This window comes from Anolis sagrei, chromosome Y (genome assembly GCF_037176765.1).
Source record: "Anolis sagrei isolate rAnoSag1 chromosome Y, rAnoSag1.mat, whole genome shotgun sequence".
NCBI lineage: Eukaryota > Metazoa > Chordata > Lepidosauria > Squamata > Dactyloidae > Anolis > Anolis sagrei.
Window position 1 is genome coordinate 14,563,661 of NC_090035.1, and position 20,624 is coordinate 14,584,284.

Here is a 20,624-nt window from a genome sequence, read left to right on the forward strand (position 1 = left end):
TGGTGCTGCATTGCATAGGGGCCAATTCAGGCAAAAGCAGCGCTCCTTCGCTGCAGAGGCACATGGCAAGGCCGGCCGGTCCCCAGTTCTCTTTGCCTTTAGGGCACTCTGGCATGGTCCCAATGCAATCCCTTACCCTGGAAAGTAATTCCCAGACCTCACAACCTCTGAGGATGTTTGCCATAGATGCAGGCAAAACGTCAGGAGAGAATGCTTCTAAAACATTGTCATATAGCCCCAAAAACATACAAGAACCCAATTCTCTCTGCTTGTTTGTGTGCGGTTTCATGGGGAGAAGGAGGAAGAGTACTCTGTGCTACAGCTGAGAGCCACCCTTCCTTCCCTTTCCCTGACAGCTCTGACTGGGAGAAAGGATTTTCAAAGCAGCGGCAGCAGCAGCTCTTCCTCCCCTGTTACCTTGCTGCAAATGAGGATGTCAGCATGAGCCATTACTTGCCTCCTTCTGCCAGTCCAGTGCTCCCTTCACACAGAGAAGGGTGAGAAGCCCATTGGTACCCCCCTTTCACTTGCTTATGTCCCCATTTTTCTCTTTTCCCCTCTCTCTGAGCAGCAAGGGAGGCTGGCTGTCCCTTGGCATTATTGCTGCTGCAGCCGTGCAGGAATCCAGGGATCCTGGTGGACAGACCCAGCAGCAGCCCCCACCTACCTTTTCCCAGCCCCTTCTGCAGCTGTTGCAAGTGGAGGAGGGGCTGCTTATGCCAAGCCCTGACCATAGCCCTGCAGGTGACCCCCCCCCCCCGGCCTGAGCAAAGATGCCTCAGTAATCAAAGGAAGAGGGTGCCGGGAGGCAGGGCTGGGTGCCATCTGGACCGGGAAGAGCCTTCATCCTCTCTTCCCAATCAGATTAAGTGCCCCGGACGCAGGCAGCTGGGCTCCGATCGCTCCCCTTGCCCTTCCCTCTAAATCTGTTGGAAGGGGCGGGGCAGAGGATAAAAGGGGGGCTTTTGCCAGCTGAAGCACTTTTCTGTCCCTTTCCATGGTCTTCCAGGGAGGGGGGAGCAGCTACAGGGCCTGCTAGGAAGGCACCTGGGGGGAGCAGGAGCCAGGGGCAAAGTGCTGTGGCCCAACAGGCATTGCACATTTGGCACTCGCTTTGTTCAGGGCAGACTTTATTGGAGGCACCCACGGACACCCTGACAAACACACAGGAAGGGGGTGCCACTTCCTCACTGGCGGTGGTTCTGGCTCCCCCTCTCCTCCGCAGCCCATGGCTGAGGGGCGGGGGGCCTTGGCAGGAGCCTAGCCCCACAATGGCCACCATATTGTTGGGCTTGAAGGCAGAGGTAAGCAGGGCTCCAGTTGGCAAAGGGGTTTAATGGCGCTGCGGCTGAGGAGGGGCCTGGTTCTGGCCGCCTCTCCTCTTCCTCCCAACCCACCTGCTGCAAAGGATTCTGTCCTTCAGTCTCTTACTGGGCAGCTGGTTGGCGCTTCTCTCCCCATTCAAAGTTGGGGACACATGCAGACCCTCCTCGAGAGCACTGCTTCTCCTCCCTTCACTGCCTGGGCCTCCGCAGCAGTCCTTTGTCCCGAATGCAGGTCTTGGGGCGCAGGGCTGTTGAGGGGAGAGATCTCAGCCACTCCTGCCACCCCTCTCTCTGGCCCTCTGGCAAGGGCCAAACAACAGCAAGGAGAAGTTGCTGAGGCCAAGAGGGTGGAGGGGGCCTTTCTGGGAAGGGCCAAGAGTCTCCAGACCAAAGGGGGGGGGGGGAACCCACCTGGGTCAGCTGCCGCTTGTTTATTTCGGGAGGAAGAGGAAATAACCTGGTTTTCATTCATCAGCCGCACATCTTGGTCCTCAATGTGGTTGCTGCCAAGTCAACAGAAAAGGTCAGGAGTGGAGAGTGGGCATGAGGGAGTGGCCAGAGGCCTGTGGGGAAGCATAGATAGGTGGTGGGTGCAAAATGCAACTATGTCTCCAGCCCACCTGATGACCGTGCTCTTCTCCTGGCGGCAAATCTTCTCATCGTCTGTGAAGAGAATGGTGTGATAGGGGACCACCGGGTCGCAGGTGGGCAGGATGCCCTGGACCAAGTGGCCTACTGAGTCCAGGATCCCATTGTACACCAGCAGGTCATCCACCAGGAGCTGAGCAGCAAGAAGAGAGGAGACGAGAGAATCAGCCTCCTATCAAGGCAGATCATCATCGGATGAGGCCCCTGTGCCCCCCTGCCATGGTCATCGCACATCTTTTTGGGGCACGGCCAGATGATTCTGTTTTCCAACCATAGCCCTCCAGGCCTAAAGGCCCCATTAGAAGATCTGAGGAAGCTGCACTTACCCCGAACTCCTTGACGCCTCGTTGGGGAGTTTTTGCATAGTTCCACAGCTTGATCATGGAGACAGTGGTGGGCAGGTCAAAGATCACGTAAACCCGATTCACCTGCCGCCCAAACCCCAAAAAGACAATGCAGAAAGGTGGTTCACCCTGACAGATCCATTTAGGAGTTGAGACTTCTGTCTCCCATTTTTATTCCAGCTAATAAAAGTTATGAAGACCCTGAAACTCAAGCCCCAATTGGCAAATGATGGGAGACACTGCCCTCCTTCAGCATCCTAAAATAGGGGCAGAAAGACCAACTGCCCCTGTCTTGGTCCATGGGTCAGCAATGTCTACTCACGGATCTCGGCTGCTCTTAACAAACTAGGACTGGCAGATTCCTGTCCAGGCCTATGTGCCTGACCCACTGGGGCCGCCTTCCCTCTCACTTGGAGGGGTACAAGGAGAAGGGCCCCTGGTGCCTGGGTGGACCTTCAGGGCATCACCAGTAAGGCTAACAGGAGAAGCCTGAGTAGAACGCCATGTGCTGGAGACCTACCAGGCCAGGAAGGATGGGGGCCAGCCACAAGTGCCTCCCATCGTTGGAATTGTTCACACCGTCAATGAGTTTGTCTGGAGTACGGACATCTCCACTGATCCCCTCCAGGATGTTGACGCTGTCTGGGAAGGCAGCGATGTCTGGCACAGCCATGTCAAGGACACCTCTGAGCCAACCTTGCAGGTGATGGTGCCCCCACCCCAAATCCGGAAAGAGCCCCCTTTCTCTCCTAGTGACTCACCAGGGACTGGCAGCCAGTGGCCCATCCATTGTCTGACCCTGGTCTGTGGCCCAGGGTCCTGGCCCAGAAGGAACAAGGACGCCTGCTGCTGGCTCTTACATTTGGCCTGAGGGGCAATGGGGGCTCCATTCCAAAGTGCCCCCCCCCCCATCTTCTGCCAGACCTGCTGGTTTTTGGGAAGGATACTGTTTTCTCCAAGAGGAATCTTCTCCCCACAGACATTGTACAGCTCCAGTCCATTCAGGCCAATGTAATATGGATCCCCCCAACTGGTCAGCAGCTGGAATTGGAAAATGACTGAAAGGACATTGAGGAAACCAACCGCACAAGGAAAGCATTTCTGGCCCACCCTGCTCTTCCCTGGCTCTGGGCTACCAAGAGGTTACAAAGACTACATTCATGGAGAAGAAGGTTGCCAAATAACAGCCTGATGGGCCTTTGGAACAAATACCTTGAAGAACTGTAGGGGAAGAGGGCAAGCATTCTCCACTCACCCAGCAATGTTGAGTGGCTCTGCCTTCCCTATGTCCCTCTGCCAGAAGTGGAGCACGGCAGTACCCCTGGGAGAACAGGTCTGTTCAGGTGAGGGACCCTGTTCTCCTCCCAGAAGCTGGTGCCCGATAAGACCACCTCTCAATTTGGATGCAGTACATATGTTGGCATGACAGCCCAATGAGGCCAGGAATAGAAGACCAGGACAGCCATACAGGGAAGGATACAGCCGCAAGGCATCAGGGGAGCCTCATAATCCATGCTGGCTTGTTCCACTACATTTGTCTCTGTCCTGCCAAAATAAGAGTCCCTGGTCAATGCTTCCAGAGAGACACCCCCCCCCCCTCCCCTGCTCAACTGCCAATGGCCCTTGCACCATAGCAGGCAGCTGCCCCCAGGCTTCCTGGCTCACCGCTCAGAGGCTGGAAAGTCAGGACCCTCCACTAAGTAGTCCACAAAGAGCATCTCCTGCGCAAAGTCAAAGTGGCAGTTGCCAGGCCCCTTGCGGATGAGGAAGCCCCCCGGCGGAGAGATGCGGCAGCCATCCAGAGAGACATGGACCACCTTCGCCTGGGGAGAGCGAAAAGCGACACCAGGCGTGAGGACCAGGGACTCTATGGGTCCCTGAAGAGAAGCCCAGCTCCACAGGTCCTGTGCTCTTCCAAGATGGCCCCGCTCACCCCTCGGTAGGTGTCTTCAGGAGACTTGTTGTAATTCCAGATGCGGAGCCCCGCAATGCTCTCCGCTTGAGGGAACTGGATGGTGAGCAAGTGATCCTCTCCAGGGCTGAAGGGGATGAGCCACATGTGGTGGTCCTCTGTCGTGATGTTTGTCCCGTCAATTAACCTAAGAGGAGGAAGCAGGAGAGGAGCTCGCCAAGGGCATTTGGAACAGCACTACGCAGAGGAGAAAAAACACATTTCAAGTTGCTTTGGAGTTCAGTACACATGCCCTAGTCCTGACCTGCAAAACCCTAAACAGCTCAGATAAACTGGCCTGGGTTTCACGAGTCTGCATTGCCTTTCAAACTGACAAGATGCAGGAGCGCTTGGCGCAGACTCCGCAGCATTCCCATTCCCATAATATATCCTGCTTTTCTCCCTCGCAGGACCCAAAGTGGCTTACAACATATTGAAAAAATGTAAACAAGCCATATACATCGATAATAAGTATAAAACATAAAATAAAACAACAATAATATACATTCACAGGTGCTGGAAGGGAGCCGCATCTGTGAGCCCCTGAAAAGCCCCACCTCAATAGCCACCTGTGGTTTGGGTTCCTCCTCCATCCTTGTCCGGAGCAATACTCACTTGTCCAGGGTCCGAGAGTCTTCAGTGTATTCCAAGAGGTCGTTCAGGTCCTGTGGAGAGGCAGAGAGCTGGTCCGCAGAGATGGGGATGGCCTGGCCGTCTCTCCCGACCACTTCCAGCCCCGTCAGACCAAGGTAATGGGAATCTCCCCAGGAGAGAGTGAAGTTCAGCAGGAGGCCTGGAAGGAGGCAGAGGACTGTGGGCTCCAGCAGCCTTTTTCAGGTGACGGGAATGCAAGGCACCTGTCCCTAGTGCTCAAGTGGAAGAAGCGCATGTTCTGAAGGTGGTGCTGCCAAGAATGACCCTCCCTCCTCCCAGGTGTTTGCCCCTCTCTGCTGTGCGTCTGTCTGCAGGAGAGAGCTCAGGTAGGCCGGCAGGCCAAAGGAAGACCACTCACACTTCCCAAGATAGATGCCTGGCTCGGCTGCCACCCCTGGGGCAGGATCCTGCAGAGATGCTTGCCTCTGGCTCTGAAAAAGCAGAAAGAGGAATTGTTTGGTCAGATGTGCCTTGGGGCAAGAGCAGGCCTGTTCTCCCAGGAGCAAAGCTCTTAGAGGAAATGGAGAACAAGTGTGAAAGCCTGCACTTCCAGATTAGTTCCTCAAGGATTCCCTCAATGGAGGACAGGAGCCAATCCCCTGCTTCCTCTGAGGGACCCTCCACCTGCTTGTCCTCTGCCCTGAAGCCAGCCTGCGTGAAGGGCCTCTCGTCCCCCTCTCCATCCGCAGTCCTTGGCCTCTTCATCTCCTCCTCGAGCCTCAAGCTAGAGGTGCCTTCAGCCTCCTCCTCACAGGACTCATCATAACAGAAGATGGACTCCAAGATGTCGTCATCAGTTGTGAACAAGATAGTATCTCCAAACTGCTCCGGAGCTGAAAGATGCAGGCGGATTGTTGGGCCAATCAAAAAGCTCCCAGACCACCACCCCTGCTGAAAAACACTGATTCCGGTCCAGGACCAAGCAGCTGACCCCCTACCACCAGCCCCTTTCTCTGGAGTGAAGTACTGGGAAGACCGATTCGCACCTCCGGAGAGCGTTCCTGAGGCCTTGGCAATCTCCCCTTGGAAGATGCACCGCCCGTCCAGCATCATGGTGACGTCCCTGGCGCCCCGGAAGGAGTGGATGCGGGACTTGTTGTAGTTCCAGACACGGATCATGGCCACCTCACAGGGCTTGGAGAAGTCCAAGAAAATGCAGTGGGGCCTCCCTGGGGTGAAGGGGGCCAGCCAGAGGTGCATGTCGTCCTGCGTCCGGTTCACCCCATCCAGCAGGTTACCCACTACCCGGGGGTCCCTACCATAGGCTGGTAGGACGTTGATGTCAGGGGGGTCAGCCGCAATTCGGGCAACGGGGATGGGCTCCCCTTTGGAGCTGAAGAGCTCGATCCCATTAAGACCCACATAATGCCTGTCTCCCCAGGTCGACTGGATCTCTATCTTCAGGTGCTGCCCGAACGGCAGGAGCGGGATCCTGAAGTCGCCCCCTTCCTCTTCTTCTTCCTTCTCGACTCCCTGCTCCTGCTGCTGCACTGGGCCCAGGCTGTCCTCCTCCTCCAGGTGCCTGGAAGGCCCCTGCACACTTCCTGGAGCCCGGGCCCGAAGGTCTCCTTGCCGGCCGGCTTTCTGCTGGAGGAGGAACTCGTCAAAGATGTCCCCTTGGAAGTCCAAGTTGGAGATGCGGCCGTGGTGCAGGCGGTCGAACCTCAGGAGGGAGTTCCAGGATTCCTGCAGGGCCTCCTCCGGGGAAGTGCTGCCCCACTTGGCACGCGAAGGCCTGGTGCTGCTCCCCTTGGAAGGAGGGGGCTCTCCTGAAAGAGAGCCTTTTGAGAGGGCTTTGGGGAAGGGGGTGGCAGGTAGGAGGGTGTCAAAGGAAAACTGGCTTTTGGGGGATTCAAGAAATTGACATCTGTTGAGAGGGCTTTGATTTTGCTTTTCCTGCAAGGCAGAAGGGACTTGGGCTTGATGGCTCTTAGTGTCTCTTCCAAATCTAGTAGTCTATGATTATAGGGGAATCCTTAAAGCAGGGGTCCTCAAACTATGGCCCGGTGCCACATGCAGCCCGCCAAGGACATTTATCCGACCCACTGAGGAGGGAGAGCTCCTTTCATTCTTTCTGTCTCCCCCTCATGCTCTTTCTCTCTCTTTCACACTATATATTACATATTGTTTTTTATTAATCACTATGCTTTATGTTCAGTTTGTAATATGAAAATACATCTTATATATCAGATATTTACATTGCGATTCATAAAAGTAGCAAAATAAGAGTTGTGAAATAGCGACGAAAATAATTTTAGGGTTGGAGGTTAGGGAAGGAACTGTATTAAGGGGCTGCAGCATTAGGAAGGTTGAGAACCACTGGTGTATATGAAGATAGGCCACCCGATGATGCACAGCTGAAGCACTGAAAAATAAGAGTTCATCTACACTACAGAATTAATGCAGTTTGACACCAGTTTGACTACCATGGCGTAATGCTATGGAATCCTGGGATTTAAATTTTTTTAAGCTGTTTGCCTTTTCTGCCAAAAGATCAAACTGCAGCTCCAGGATTCCATAACACTGAGTTAAAGTGGTTCTTCATTTTAAATATTGTATTTGTTCTGGGTTTGCTTTCTTACTTCAAAATAAGATATGTGCAGTGTGCATAGAAATTTGATTCACAGTTTAAAAAACAAACAAACTATAGTCCAGCCCACCAATGGTCTGAGGGACAGTGGACTGTTCCCTTGTTTAAAAAGGATGAGGACCCCTGATTTAAAGCCTTTAATGCTTGGGCCCAAGGAGGACGGAAGGGCTCCACAGGACCCGGTCAGCCAACTCTTTTCTTGAGAAACAAGCTTTTAAGAAGTGGAGTAAAAAGGCAGGGAATCCAATCAGCGTGGCTTTTCCTGGCTCTGGTCCAAATCAAGCAGAAGCGTCCCTTTGGCCCACTGGGGTCACAAAACCCACGCCACCAAAGGGGAGAGGGCGCACCGGGGCCTCTTGGTTCCAGTTCCTCGCCAGATGATGAAATCCCATTAAGGGATTGGCATCGGATGAAATACATCCTCCAAATAAACAAAGAAATTAAGCGGGGAAAATGAAGAGGGATTTAGGGGTGCCAAATATAGACTGTTCTTCCTCCCCACACTTGAGGGATTGGTCAAAGCCCACTCCCCCCCTTAACCCAGCATCTGGCAATATACCCCCTCCTTATAGTCTCCTTTCAGGCTAGAGCTCTGACATGGATGCTTTGGAGCCAAGGAAAGGAGAACCCATTCCAGAAGCAATGCAAGACAGTGGGAGGGGAGGGATTCCTGGGGAAACAAGGGGAAATATTACCAGTATTCTTTTCTGTCCTGAAAGAATACTGGCAATGGCAAACACAACTGCCTGCTGTCTGGGGGATGATGGGAGCTGGAGCCCTATCCCCATTGAGCCCCAGTGCTTACCTCTCTCAGGCTGGCCTTCCTCTCCACAGAAGAACTCCCAGCTCAGTCCCTCCTTCCCTCGGCCGCCCGGGTTTCGTCCCACAGGAAACAGCTCTGCAATAGGGCTGCGCTGGGGAGGCAGCGGGCCCAGGGGGTCAGGATCAGCTGGGGGATCCTGGCCACGGCCCCCCACCAGCAGTTTTCCCTCCGTGCCTGGTGCTTCGCTGCTGGATTTCTCCAGTTCGGGCAGCAGGGCCTGGGGCCTCTGGCTGGCCATCTTCAGGGGGGCCCTCCTTGGGGTCCTGGGGTCCGAAGGGGGATCCGTCTCCATCCAGGGGGGCAGCTGTGGCCTGGTGGGCCCCCCCTGACCCTTTTCCCCTTTGGTCTCCGGAGGGGGCAGGGTCCAAGGCGGGGAGACCAGGCTGGGCAGCGGGGAGAGCTTCCTCCCAGAGAGCCTTTCCATTTCCTCACTCAGCGAAAGGCCATCCCACTCTTCAGGTGCCACAAATCCAGGGGTCCCTGGTGAAGGGTTGATCCTGTTCTCTGGGGTGGAAGAGGGGTCCCGTGATGCTACAGGGGAGTGACTGGGGGTCACTTCCTCCTCAGGGCCATCCTTCCCCAACAAGGCCTCTGGAGCCAAAGGCACTCCTCTATCCACAGGGGTCTCCTTCCCTGCCGGAGATGGACCCCTTCCCAAGAGATCGATTGTGGTGCAGCCGCTACTGTCCAACTTGGGATTCACGCAGCCTTTGGCCAGAGGACCCTCAAAGGCCAAGGCCCCATCAATGTAGACGAGGACGTTCCGCGCTCCAACCCCAAGATCCTGGAGGAGAAGCAGGAGGAAAAATTGAGGGTCGCAGCACTCCTTTTCTCCCTCCCTGAATGTCCTGTAACACTTTGGAGCTTCAGCAGGTCTCTCTGAGCAAACCATAGCCAGGTTTAGTCAGAGTTTACTCATATTTGGACAGACTGCAACCAGCCGAGGAAGGAGAGGAAGTGCAAGGGACCTGGCTCAACTGTGGTTGCTCTTTCATGCCAGCTTCATGCTGGCTTTGCAGGGTTTCTCCTCACCCTTCATACCTCTAAACCTCAAATTTTGCTCTTTCTCATTTTGAACAAGTTCTCTTCCCAAAGGGCTTGCGTATGTGTGAGAGAGGAAAAGAGAATGCTCCTCCAGCCTACAAGACAACCATATAAAGAGAGAGAACACAACCTGCTCTCCCTCACAACCTGAGGCTGCCTGCCTCAGGATGCAGGCAAAATGTCAAGAGAGAATGCTTCTGGAAAATGGCCATACAGCCTAGAAAACTCACAGAACCCAGAGATTCTGGCCATGAAAGCCTTCGGCAACACAACCTCCTCTTCCGTTTTGATGGTCCACCTTTTACCAAATGAAAATGGCAATTTATGCCATTGCTCCCCTAAGCCTGCACAACCTGAGCTGGGCTGTGGCCAGGCCTCTGGACAGGAGGTCTCTCTTTCATATGGTCAATCTGGCAGCAGTTAATAATGGCAAGGCTACAGTCCATTTCCAAAACTCAGGAAGTGATCCATGGCTTCCCTGTCGCTCTGAGTTGTGTCACATATCTGCGCACCTATCTAGGCGCCAGGAAGGATAAGGCTTAGTCTATCTATAATCCAGAACGGAAAATCCTCTTTCCCCCAGAACCCAGAGCCATTCTGAACCAACCGCCCAGCAGGCTCTCTGGAGAATTTGCTGAGAGCATTTCAGAGCCAAAGACCGGTTGCCATCTGCTGTGGGATGCGGCTTCTGCTACCCAAAATATTCCTGCTTCGAACATAAACTGGGTACACAGCAGAGTCCCTTCTGGGAAGGAGGAAGACTAGCTATATGGCAGGAAAAACATTAATGGTTCTCTGCAAGCGCACACTGGCAAAATAACCCCGATCACTGAAAACTGGGTTCAGTGGCTCCTGAAGGAGGGAGAGGTGAAAAGGGCCGAGCAGCTAGGAAGAGGGCAGAGTTCTGGAGAGGGGTGCTCCACCATGCAGCCACATCTATGGTGGATTCCAAGGCAGCAGCATCTTCTGCCTGACTCTCCCGCTGTTGGGCCACATATAGTACAGAGCCTCCTCCTGTCTGAAGCTGTGATGACCCCCTGCTATCTCAGTCTGTTTCCACAGACTCAGTAAAGCAGCCACAAGGATAGTAAACCCTTCTGGCCCACCAGTCGTACCCACCCGGCAGTAGACAAGTACTCCTGGCCTTCTGCCCACATCAGAGGCAGGCAAGGCCCAAGAAAATGATCACTTACGCCAGATGCAGGGGAGCTGTAATTCCAAATCCGGATCTTGGATAAACCAAAGTCATCTGAAAGGCTGGGATTTCGGACCACAAAGTACAGCTGCACCGGAGGCTGGAAGATGCAGGTCCAGGGGAAGCGGCTGCCACTGGTCTGCAACACAATGAGGGAGACAGAGGCTCAATGGGCCAACAGCAGTAAGATGTGAGTGTCTACTGCTAGGCCGGCACAATCTTTAGACTCCCTCTGGCCCAAGGGGCCCAGGCCCCTCTCTGACCGCAGGCCAACAGGCAAAGAGCTGCTTTGGCGCAGCTGAGGGGTGCTGGCTTAGAGGTCAACGTGAGGCCTGTTTATGTTAATTAAACTAATCAGCTTTCCAGGACGCTGACGTCCAGATTAGCAGAAGGGCTGTCTCAAGGAAGCGGGGCATCTCCAACTCTGCCTCTCAGGATGCTGGGAGCACAACCGTGCACTTGGCGGCCTCCAAATGCCTGAGAGTGATGCCTTCTAAGAACTGCCCCCCCCCCCGGGGCCCCACCTCCTGCCCTCCTTGGCTCAGTCAGGTGCCCCATTCCGGACGTTTTCCAGCTGCCATTCCTTCTGCAAAACAAGAGGAGCTCCTTGGCACTCCTCAATCATCCTGGCAAAATGCATGGCACTCCCAGGAAAGAAGGATCATGCAGAGAACATTAGGGGACTACATTCCTAAATCTGAGGGATGGGCTGCAGCAGGAAACTCACTTCTGGCTTCCTGTTGACCAGAGAGGAGAGGTCTCCCGGTGCATCGGAATGGCGGATGTCCACATCGTGAGGAGACACAAAGAGTTTCCTGTCATGCAAGTCAAAGAACTCCACCTCCGTCAGGCCCACCCTCATGGCATCCCCCCAGTTGGAGAGGATCTCCACTGTGATGTAAATGGCGTCTGGGATTTCCCGTTCCAGTTCTGGCAGGCCCTGGAAGGGAAACGGGAGGCATTGGCACAGGGTTTAAGGTGGCATATGGTGATTTCCACTGGGCTTGAATGGAGACTATTGATAGTTGAGGAAAAGCTGTGACTTCTGTCAGTCTGGCCTGTCTCCATACATACCAGAATAGGAGACCCTTGATGCTCAGGCCCCCAAACTGAGGGGCCACGGGAGCTGGACTGTCTCTCAATCTCTTGCAGCACTTTCAAAAGCTTCCTCTGTTGCCTGAAGGAGGGAAGGGAGGGAGGAAATGCTGGAGAGAGCCACGGACGATTGAGGGAATATAACAACAACAACAACAACAACAACAACTTTATTTTTGTACCCCGCCTCCATCTACCCCAAGGGACTTGGGGCGGCTTACATGGGACCAAGCCTGATCAATACAGTTAAAAAGTAAAATGCAAACAACAGTATAAAAACAAAATAAAACAACAGCATTATAACAATATATAAAACAGGCATCAACCAGCAACCAATAACAAATTCAATTTATCATCACGAGTGGGCGGACTGGTGCAGTAATAATGCAATAAGGATAAGAGCTATAGTAAAGTAGGGGTGTCACCTCAGGGTTTCCCCTTCACCCCTCAGCCAAGAAAAGATTCAAAACAAACCCACACCAGCACCTGCTTCCCAGCGGCCCGATCAACTCCTCCTGTTCCTGCAAAGGCTGGTGGGGCTCCATGGACTCAGATGGTGATGATGCTGGCTGCGCAAGAAGGAAATGACACATTTCTCAAGCCCAGTTCATGGCCATGGTTGGGATCTGGGGTAATGAGCCACCAAATAACCCCTACTTGCCCTCCCCTCTTTGCCCTTCAGCCTTAGAGGCAAAGTCAGGGGTGATATGAATGCAATATTCCTGCTTCTTGGCAGGGGGTTGGACTGGATGGCCCATGAAGTCTCTTCCAACTCTTTGATTCTATGATTCTAAGTGTCCAATGGCCAGGGCCATTCTTAAATTAACTGAAGAGGGATCCCAGGGGTTTCTGACCTGCATTTCAGCAGCGGCCCCCAGCTGCCTGGAGAGCAGCTCCTTCTGGAGGGTCTCATTTTCTGCCGCCACAGCTTTCAGGACTATGGAGGCTGAGAGCACTGGGTCCTTCTTCTCACAGAAGGCCTTACGGATTGCAGAGAGGGGCCTTTCTGATCGGCTCGCTGGCCCTGCACCCAAAGAATCAGAACATCCCTTTTGAAAACTACTTTCTCCAAACTCCCCAGCAGAAAAGGGGTAGAAGTGCAGAAGCACTGGGTCCACCTCTGGAGTGTGATGGCACCGGAGGAAACCCCCAGCCCCTCTTTCCCCATGCTTCAACCCTTGAGCCAGGAGATTACCCAGGAAGGGCACCTGGCTCTCTTTGTGGGCCAGCATCTCTTCCCAAGCCACTGTGACACAAGCAGGAACTCTCACTCACTGGAGAGGCTTCGTTCCTGCTGTTCTTGGCATTGGCACTCAGTGGTCAGCGGGTGGGCTGTGTGGCTCATGGGTTTGGTAGGAATGTAGGCATCGGTGCCCCCCTTCCTTCTGGCAGAAAGGCAGCGCTCCTTTCTGAGGTCTGCAAGAAAATATCAACAGGAAGGGCAGCTGTTGTTGGCAAAGGCTGAGGCAGGCGGACTTTGGGGCCTGGAGGACTGAGCCCACTGTGCCCTTAGGCTTAACTACATCTGGATCACACAGCAGGAGGGCAGCTGCTCAAGCCCCATTTTCCACATCTGGGCTATACAACTAGCCATCTGAGTGGGACACATCATGTCTTTATACACTTCAGTGTGTTAGACAAGCAGGCCTACATTACAAAACACCATCCCCAAACAACCTCATCCATTCTTAGAGTACAATCAGACGAAGAGATAAAGAGCTTCAAAAAACTAAAACTGCAAAAATTAGTAACAATAGCTACCAGAATTTCCTGGTAGATTTTCAGACCTCTTTGCTAGACATATAAGAGACTGATCTTTTCTTCCATGAGCAGAGTTAGCACGCAACTGGGCTTACTTGGGCAGCTTGGCTTGAATTCCAGTGTGACCAGAGAGCCACCTTCTGTGCCGCAGCCCCTTCCACTGGCAGAGGAAATGGGGGAGCTTCTGAGTACTGGCTCGAGGCCCTCTCTGGCCATCTCAGTGGGGCTCTCTTCCTCAGAAAGCTCAGTAGGAACATCCTCCTCCACAGAGTCGGTGTCCTCTCCGTCCGATGAATCTTCCTCCATTTTGCTCTGACTCACAGTGAACTCCAAGGTCTGACGGAGCTCCTGGGACAAATGCCAGAGAAGGTAGAAAAGAAGCAATGGGGTTGCTGCACATCTTAAGAGGCCCAAGAAAGCTCTGAGTTAAGAATGAAATGTTTGCTTCTTTTCTTGGCATTATATCCTCATGTGACTGAGAGACACACTATGACAGTAACTGTACACCCCAGTATCTCCATATTTAGTGTTGTGCAGTTTTTAAAACTACTGCAATGCTCCCTTCTTTTCCAACACCTTGACAATGAAGCCGGTGAAAGTGTGGCCCATTTGTCACAGTACCTTGACATCTTCGAGGCTGAGCCGCAACCTTCCCTTTTCCGCATCATTGCTCAAGCTCTGTCCTGCCTTTGAGTCAAGGAGGATCACGTCATCAGAAACAGCACTTTCAGGGGACACAAGGCTCTGGAAACAAAGGCTGACACTCAGGGGAATCTATTTATAGATGTTATTGCTCCTAAACAATATTGGCAAACTGCCAATAGCAAAAATTTCCATCAGGTGACGCGAGCAGAATAAATTGACAGCTCAGAAACTTACTTTTTAAAAAAGCAAAGCCATCTCATTCTGTGCTGCTTTTGGGATGGTGGCAAATGTATGTCATAGAAACCTGTGTTGGTATTTCAACTTTGGTTTTATCTGGTGTCTGCATGACTGAAGGCACTCTTACCTGGGCAGGACCATTCTGCTCACAGTCCTCTGCTTGCAGGTCTTGGCTTTCATACGGTTCAAAGTCCTCTGAGTATTCAGAAGGAGGGGCAATGTGGAGCCTGGCCCCACTTTCAGTTCTGATCTGCACTGCTTTCTGGAAAATTCAGGAAACACAGTGTGTGAAAATGACCCTTTTGGGGAATAAACAACATCCAACACAATCCAACCAGATCTTTTCTGCCTGACCTAGCTGCCTTCTATCAATGCTGCCATCTCATTGGTCTGGAGACCACCTCCATCTACATTTCCATTGGAGAACAGCAAGCAGCTCTGACCCTGCTGTGAGGCAGAAGCCTTGCCTTCCCTATCTGCTCCCAAAAGCTTTGTCAAAGGGCTGGCAAAGAGGGAAGGCGGAGTCCCTAATGTCCCAAGGCCAGCCTTCCATACCTGGAGCCACTCCCGGCGCTGGATCTTACTGGGTGCACTTTGTGTGGCCCTCCCTTGCACGCCCTCTTCTCTGAACAGGTTGCTTGCATTGATGTCTGAAAAGAAATGGAAGGCAAATGATAGGACAGGAGGAAACCACAGTAGCAGATGTGTTTATTTTCTGGCTCCATATACCCTGCTCCCCTCTGTTGAAAGAAGTGACTTATCTGACAATAGCAAAAATATGTTTTTAAAAACTAGGGTTTCATATAACATTTTGCTGTAGTTTTTTTAAATACTTACAGTTATTTTTTTTAAAAAAATATTAATTATTTGACACAATCTAATATAATCTGAAAATAGTAAAGGTAAAGATTTTCCCTTGACATGAAGTCAAATTGTGTCTGACTGGACTGGGGGTTGGTGCACATCTCCATTTCTAAGCCGAAGAGCTGGCATTGTCCTTAGACACCTCCAAGGCCATGTGGCTGGCATGACTGAATGGTGTGCCGTTACCTTCCCACTGGAGCAGACACATTTGCATGTTTTTGAATTGCTAGGTTGGCAGAACCTGGGGCTAACAGTAGGAGCTCATGCTGCTCCCCGGATTCAATCCTGCGACCTTTTAGTTAGCAAGTTCAGCAGCTCAGCGGTTTAAATGGCAACTTGTGCAAAATAATCACAACATACTTTACCATTCATTAGAATTCAAGACATTTTCAAAGCAAAATCCATGCAAACTATTTTTAACTAGGGTTATTGGTTACTATGTTTTAGGAAAAACTGCTTCAATCTGGACAATAGCAATAGTGCCACTAGCCGCCCCCCCCCCCCCCCCCCCCGCCATATCATATGCAAAAATCCTAATATATATTTTTAAAAAGAAACCCCTTGCAGGGGAAGAAATATACTTTCACAATGAAGATAATTTCTACACACATCATGATTTCACATTACAAAAGAATAACCCCATAAGAATGGGAACAGGCATTAAAGCATTTTTTTGTGGATTTAAGCTTTCTGACTGTTTTATATACACAAGTATGGATAACTAACAATAACTCAATTTACATAGATTGAGATATGTTTAAAATCATAATCAAATGTTTCATTAACATTATTCCATCATATTTAACCTTTTCATGAATCACTTATTTCTAATTTTGTAAGATTCCAGCTTGTCCAAATAGTATTACGTATTTCTTTTGCTTCAAATATGTTTCCTTTCCTTCTTTTTTTCCTTTCCCTTCCCTTTCTTTCCTTGACAACCATATATAATACTTTTTCCAAACACAAGCTTAACATTCACATCTCAAGGGTTCTGCCATAATACATAAACTGTGTGTTGAAGACTTCTTCCTGTTTTTTAAATTTGTAATTCCAGAAAGCAAGAAGGTAAACTTAACAGGTTAAATCTGTCTTAACAGCAAAGACACAATTTATATATCTACAGTTGATAATTATGAATCTTCTTAACACGTTGAAGGCTACCGCTACGAAGGGACTCACAATTTCTCCTCGTTGTCCTGGTGCTTCTCCTGGGAATGTGCTGTGCAGTCGCCTTCCTGCGCTGGTTACTTGCTTCTGAGTTCGCTCCGTTCACATACAGAGTGAACCCTTGCTCCAGCTGCTCCAGCCGAGTCTGTATCGGGTCTTTCCTTTTGAGCTGCTTCAGTATCCTAAAACAAACAACACATTTTCGTTCCTTTGTGAAAATCATCCAAGGATCTTATTCTCGCTAAAGGACACTGAGTTGCTGTGAGTTGTCTGGACTGTATGGCCATGTTCCAGAAGCATTCTCCCCTGACGTTTCACCCACATCTATGGCAAGCATCCTCAAAGGTTGTGAGGTCTGTTGGAATCTAGGCAAGTGGGGTTTATATCTATCTGTGGAATGTCCAGGGTGGGAGAGAGCTCTTGTCTGCTTGAGGCATGTGTGAATATTGCAAGTGGCCATCTGGATTAGCATTTAATGGCTTTACAGTTTCAAGGCCTGGCTGCTTGCTGCCTGAGGAATCCTTTGTTGGGAGGTGTTAGCTGGCTCTGATTGATTCTTGTCTGGAATTCCCCTGCTTTTTGAATGTTGCTCTTTATTACTATCCTGATTTTAGGGTTTATTAATATTGAGATTTTTAAAAAAAGGAAACAGATTCAGCTAATACATGGGCTGGAAGAGAACAATGTGGACCAATCTTTAGTATTTTAAAAAATTGAATAAAGAGAGCCTCAGCAACAAACTTGAAGCCTCAGCGAAAATGCCACAGTGAAAGCCTTTTATCCAGCCACTGAGGAACCACCAAAGATTCCTTTCTGGTCTAGAAGCCTCTAGGTTCAAGCGGAGCCTCCTACCTGTTTCTCTGCTGGAGCAGAACTAAGTGTTCGTCGTGCTTCTCGTCAAAGTCCGTCACCATGGCCCCGGATTGCGCCTGAAGCAGAGAACCAAGGCAAAAACACAAGCAGCTCATCAATACTGGAGGAGCGTGAGGCAGGACAAGGGCAGGCAGCATCTCTCAATGAGTTCAACTGAGTGTATTCTTCCTATGAGTTCAGCTGAACTATTCTCTCACTCTCTCTTGGCATTTAGGTCCCCCCTAGACTGACATTTCCTGCAGTCTGAACTGCGCAGAACTGGGCTGCATGAGTCTACACCAGGCATGGGCCAATTTGGGCCCTTGCTCCAGGTGTTTTGAACTCCAACTCCCACCATTCCTAACAGCCTCAGGCCCCTTCCTTTCCCCCCTCAGCTTCTTAAGCAGCTGAGGGGATAAAGGAAAGGGCCTGAGGCTGTTAGGAATGGTGGTTCTTGAAGTCCAAAACACCTGGAGGGCCCAAGTTGGCCCATACCTGGTCTACCTTGATCATATAATGCAGTTCATTCTGTATCTATATTATAGATGGGGCCTTGGTGACACATTTGTTTAAGGAGCACCATTTAAGGTTGCCATTCATCTTCCGGTCCCAATTCAAGGTGCAGGTTATCATATATAAAGCCCTAAACAATTCAGGACCCACCTACCTTCGTGACTGCATCTCCCTCTATAAACCTGCATGAACTCTTCGATCCTCTGGGGAGGCCTTCTTCTCACTTCCATTGTTATCACAAGTACGACTTGTGGGGACGAGGGAGGGAGCCTTCTCTGCTGTGGCCCCTCAGCTCTGGAACTCACTGCTTGGTGAAATTAGGCAAGCCCCAACCTTGGCATCTTTTAAGAAAGACCTAAAAACTTGGCTCTTCTGATGTGCCTTCGGCGAGTGAATATATTTCCCATATGCAGTCTGTTCCAACCACTGCTCCATCCTCAAGAGGCTCTTAATGAAGGCCTAACTCTACTATTCCGGTCTTTTGTGTTACTCCTTCAAAAATCCATTCTCTCTCAGAAACACATTCTACATATCTCATCTAGGGTTTTATCAATTTTATTCCTAGTACATTTGACCCACCCACTGAGTTTTATTTCTCTATCATGTTATTTTGAAACTGTTTATTTTGTTATTTAATGTATTTATTTTGATGGTATTTTTGCTTCTTGTATTTTATTTTGCTGTACTGCAATTTTGGGCTAGGCCTCCTATTAGCCGCCCCGAGTCCGCTTTGGGGAGATGGCAATGGGGTATAAATAAGTTTATTATTATTATTATACGGTAGGGTTGTATCCTCTCACCCAAGCTATTCAACTTGTATGCAGAACACATCATGCGATATGCGGGCTTGATTAATGCAAGGCTGGGGTTAAAATTGCTGGAAGAAACATTAACAACCTTAGGTATGCAGATGATACCACTTTGATGGCCGAAAGCGCGGAGGAGCTGAGGAGCCTTCTAATCAAGGTGAAAGAAGAAAGCGCAAAAGCTGAGTTGCAGCTAAACATAAAATAAACAAATGTATGGCAACCCTGATTGATAATTGGAAAATAGAGGGAGAAAACGTGGAGGCCGTGACAGACTTTGTATTTCTAGGTGCAAAGATTACTGCAGACGCAGACTGCAGCCAGGAAATCAGGCTTACTTCTTGGGATGAGAGCAAAGTCCAATCTCGATAAAATAGTGAAGAGTAGAAACATCACACTGGCAACAAAGATCTGCATAGTCAAAGCCATGGTACTCCCCGTAGTAATCTATGGATGTGAGAGCTGGACCATAGGGAAGGCTGAGCGAAGGAAGATCGATGCTTTTGAACTGTGGTGTTGGAGGAAAGTTCTGAGAGTGCCTTGGACCGCAAGAAGATCCAACCAGTCCATACTTCAGGAAATAAAGCCCGACTGCTCATTGGAGGGAAGGATAGTAGAGACAAAGATGAAGTGCTTTGGACACATAATGAGAAGAAAGGAAAGTTTAGAGAAAACAATGATGCTGGGGGGAAATGGAAGAGAAAAGGAAGAGGGGCTGACCAAGGGCAAGATGGATGGGTGGGATCCTTGGAAGTGACTGAATTGACCTTGAAGAAGCTGGGGATGGTGACGGCCGACAGGGAGCTCTGGCGTGGGCTGGTCCAGGAGGTCACGAAGAGTCGGAAGCGACTGAACGAATGAAGAACAATTATTATTAAGCCCAACGCTTGGTTTATAATATGCTGTTTGTGCAGGGAGATCAGCCTGGAGGGGCCTCAGGGCTAGGGTGTCAGGTCTCTTTCTCGAGTGGGCAAACAGGGAAGGAGGGGAATTATTATTATTATTATTATAACTTTATTTGTACCCCGCTAGCATCTCCCGAAGGACTCGATGCGGCTTACATAGGCCAAGGCCTCAAAACACAGTACAACAGTACAATACAGTTAAGCAGAATAAACAACAGCAATAACAATACATCGAGACATCAAGACACTATAAGACTGGGCCAGGCCAGAGTACAAGATTAAAAGTGCTCATGTGGCAGGAAGAATGTAGGATTATAAGGTAAGTGCAGTGTGCGGTGTGCAGCGATCTTGGTTCTACTAAGGTGCTTCTAGGATTTGGTGCTGGAGGTTCCTAATCTGAAAAGGCACATTGGAACAGCCAGATTTTCAATTCCTTCCTGAAGACTGCCAATGTAGGGGCTTGTCTGAGATCTTTTGGGAGGGCGTTCCAGAGTCGGGGGGGCACCACAGAAAAGGCCCCGTCTCGTGTCCCCACCAAGCGCGCTTGCGACACGGGCGGGATCACGAGCAGGGCCTCTCCAGATGACCGGAGTGAGCGTGTGGGTTCGTAGACCGATCTGGTCACGCAGGTAGGCTGGTCCCAAACCGTTCAGGGCTTTGTAGGTAAGCACCTGCACCTTAAATTGGGCTCGGAAGATAAACGGCAGCCAGTGGAGCTCCTTAAACAGGAGGGTTGACCTCTCTCTGTAATGAGCCCCGGTTAACATCCTGGCTGCTGCCCGTTGGACCAGCTGGAATTTCCGAGCCGTTTTCAAGGGCAGCCCCACGCCATAAGTTCTTTGGCAGAAGGCAACCACGCCCCCCCTAAAAGGGCCGCTGTTTGTGGAGGGCGATCGGCCTGGAGGGGCCTCAGGGCTAGGGTGTCAGGTCTCTTTCCCGAGCGGGCAAACAGGGAAGGAGGAGAACGCCTTTGGAGACCAAGCCCGACCTCCCTCCCTCCCTTTCTCCTACCGGGCCAGGCGGCGCTCCGAGACCCCGGCCCAGCCAGGCTCCGCGGCGAGGCTCAAGAGGCCTCCTCCTTGTTCTTCATGCCCGCCTGTTGGGCCGGTTGCCGTGGCGACGCGAGGTCCGCCGAGAGAGAACGCGCAGAGGGCGACGTCACTTCCGGCGCGCTGCGCTCTGCCTATTGGCGGAGCGGAGTCCCC

At 51.1% G+C, this 20,624-nt stretch overlaps 1 protein-coding gene across 4 annotated transcripts; it reads right to left on the minus strand.

Annotated features, from left to right (window-relative positions):
* Positions 1–1,113: 1,113 nt before the first annotated feature.
* LOC132782053 (katanin-interacting protein) lies at positions 1,114–20,570 on the minus strand. 4 transcript variants are annotated; one of them, XM_067462522.1, is made up of 27 exons: positions 20,431–20,569; positions 17,196–17,272; positions 16,356–16,525; positions 14,868–14,962; positions 14,440–14,574; positions 14,052–14,174; positions 13,526–13,778; positions 12,945–13,085; positions 12,524–12,693; positions 12,156–12,238; positions 11,649–11,751; positions 11,302–11,514; positions 10,573–10,713; positions 8,318–9,119; positions 5,909–6,691; positions 5,547–5,755; positions 5,281–5,353; positions 4,884–5,061; positions 4,251–4,416; positions 3,983–4,140; positions 3,798–3,862; positions 3,265–3,375; positions 2,838–2,977; positions 2,300–2,401; positions 1,946–2,106; positions 1,737–1,828; positions 1,114–1,573 (listed from the first exon to the last, which is right to left on the minus strand). In XM_067462522.1, the coding sequence occupies exons 2-27, from the start codon at positions 17,255–17,257 to the stop codon at positions 1,515–1,517; spliced, it is 4,788 nt and encodes a 1,595-aa protein (XP_067318623.1). In that variant the 5' UTR covers positions 17,258–17,272; positions 20,431–20,569; the 3' UTR covers positions 1,114–1,514. The 4 variants fall into 4 exon arrangements, 3 of the variants coding, with proteins under 3 accessions (XP_067318623.1, XP_067318622.1, XP_067318624.1); XM_067462521.1 differs by having other exon boundaries at positions 12,150–12,238; XM_067462523.1 differs by lacking the exon at positions 3,265–3,375 and having other exon boundaries at positions 12,150–12,238.
* Positions 20,571–20,624: the final 54 nt, after the last annotated feature.

Excerpts from the sequence above, each read along its gene's own strand:
- LOC132782053 (XM_067462521.1), bottom strand. The coding sequence starts at position 17,257 with ATGGTGACGGACTTTGACGAGAAGCACGACGAACACTTAGTTCTGCTC. Across the intron at positions 5,756-5,908 it reads CTCAGGAACGCTCTCCGGAG|CTCCGGAGCAGTTTGGAGAT; the intron begins GTGCGAATCGGT and ends TGCATCTTTCAG. Across the intron at positions 4,417-4,883 it reads GACTCTCGGACCCTGGACAA|GTTAATTGACGGGACAAACA; the intron begins GTGAGTATTGCT and ends TCCTCCTCTTAG.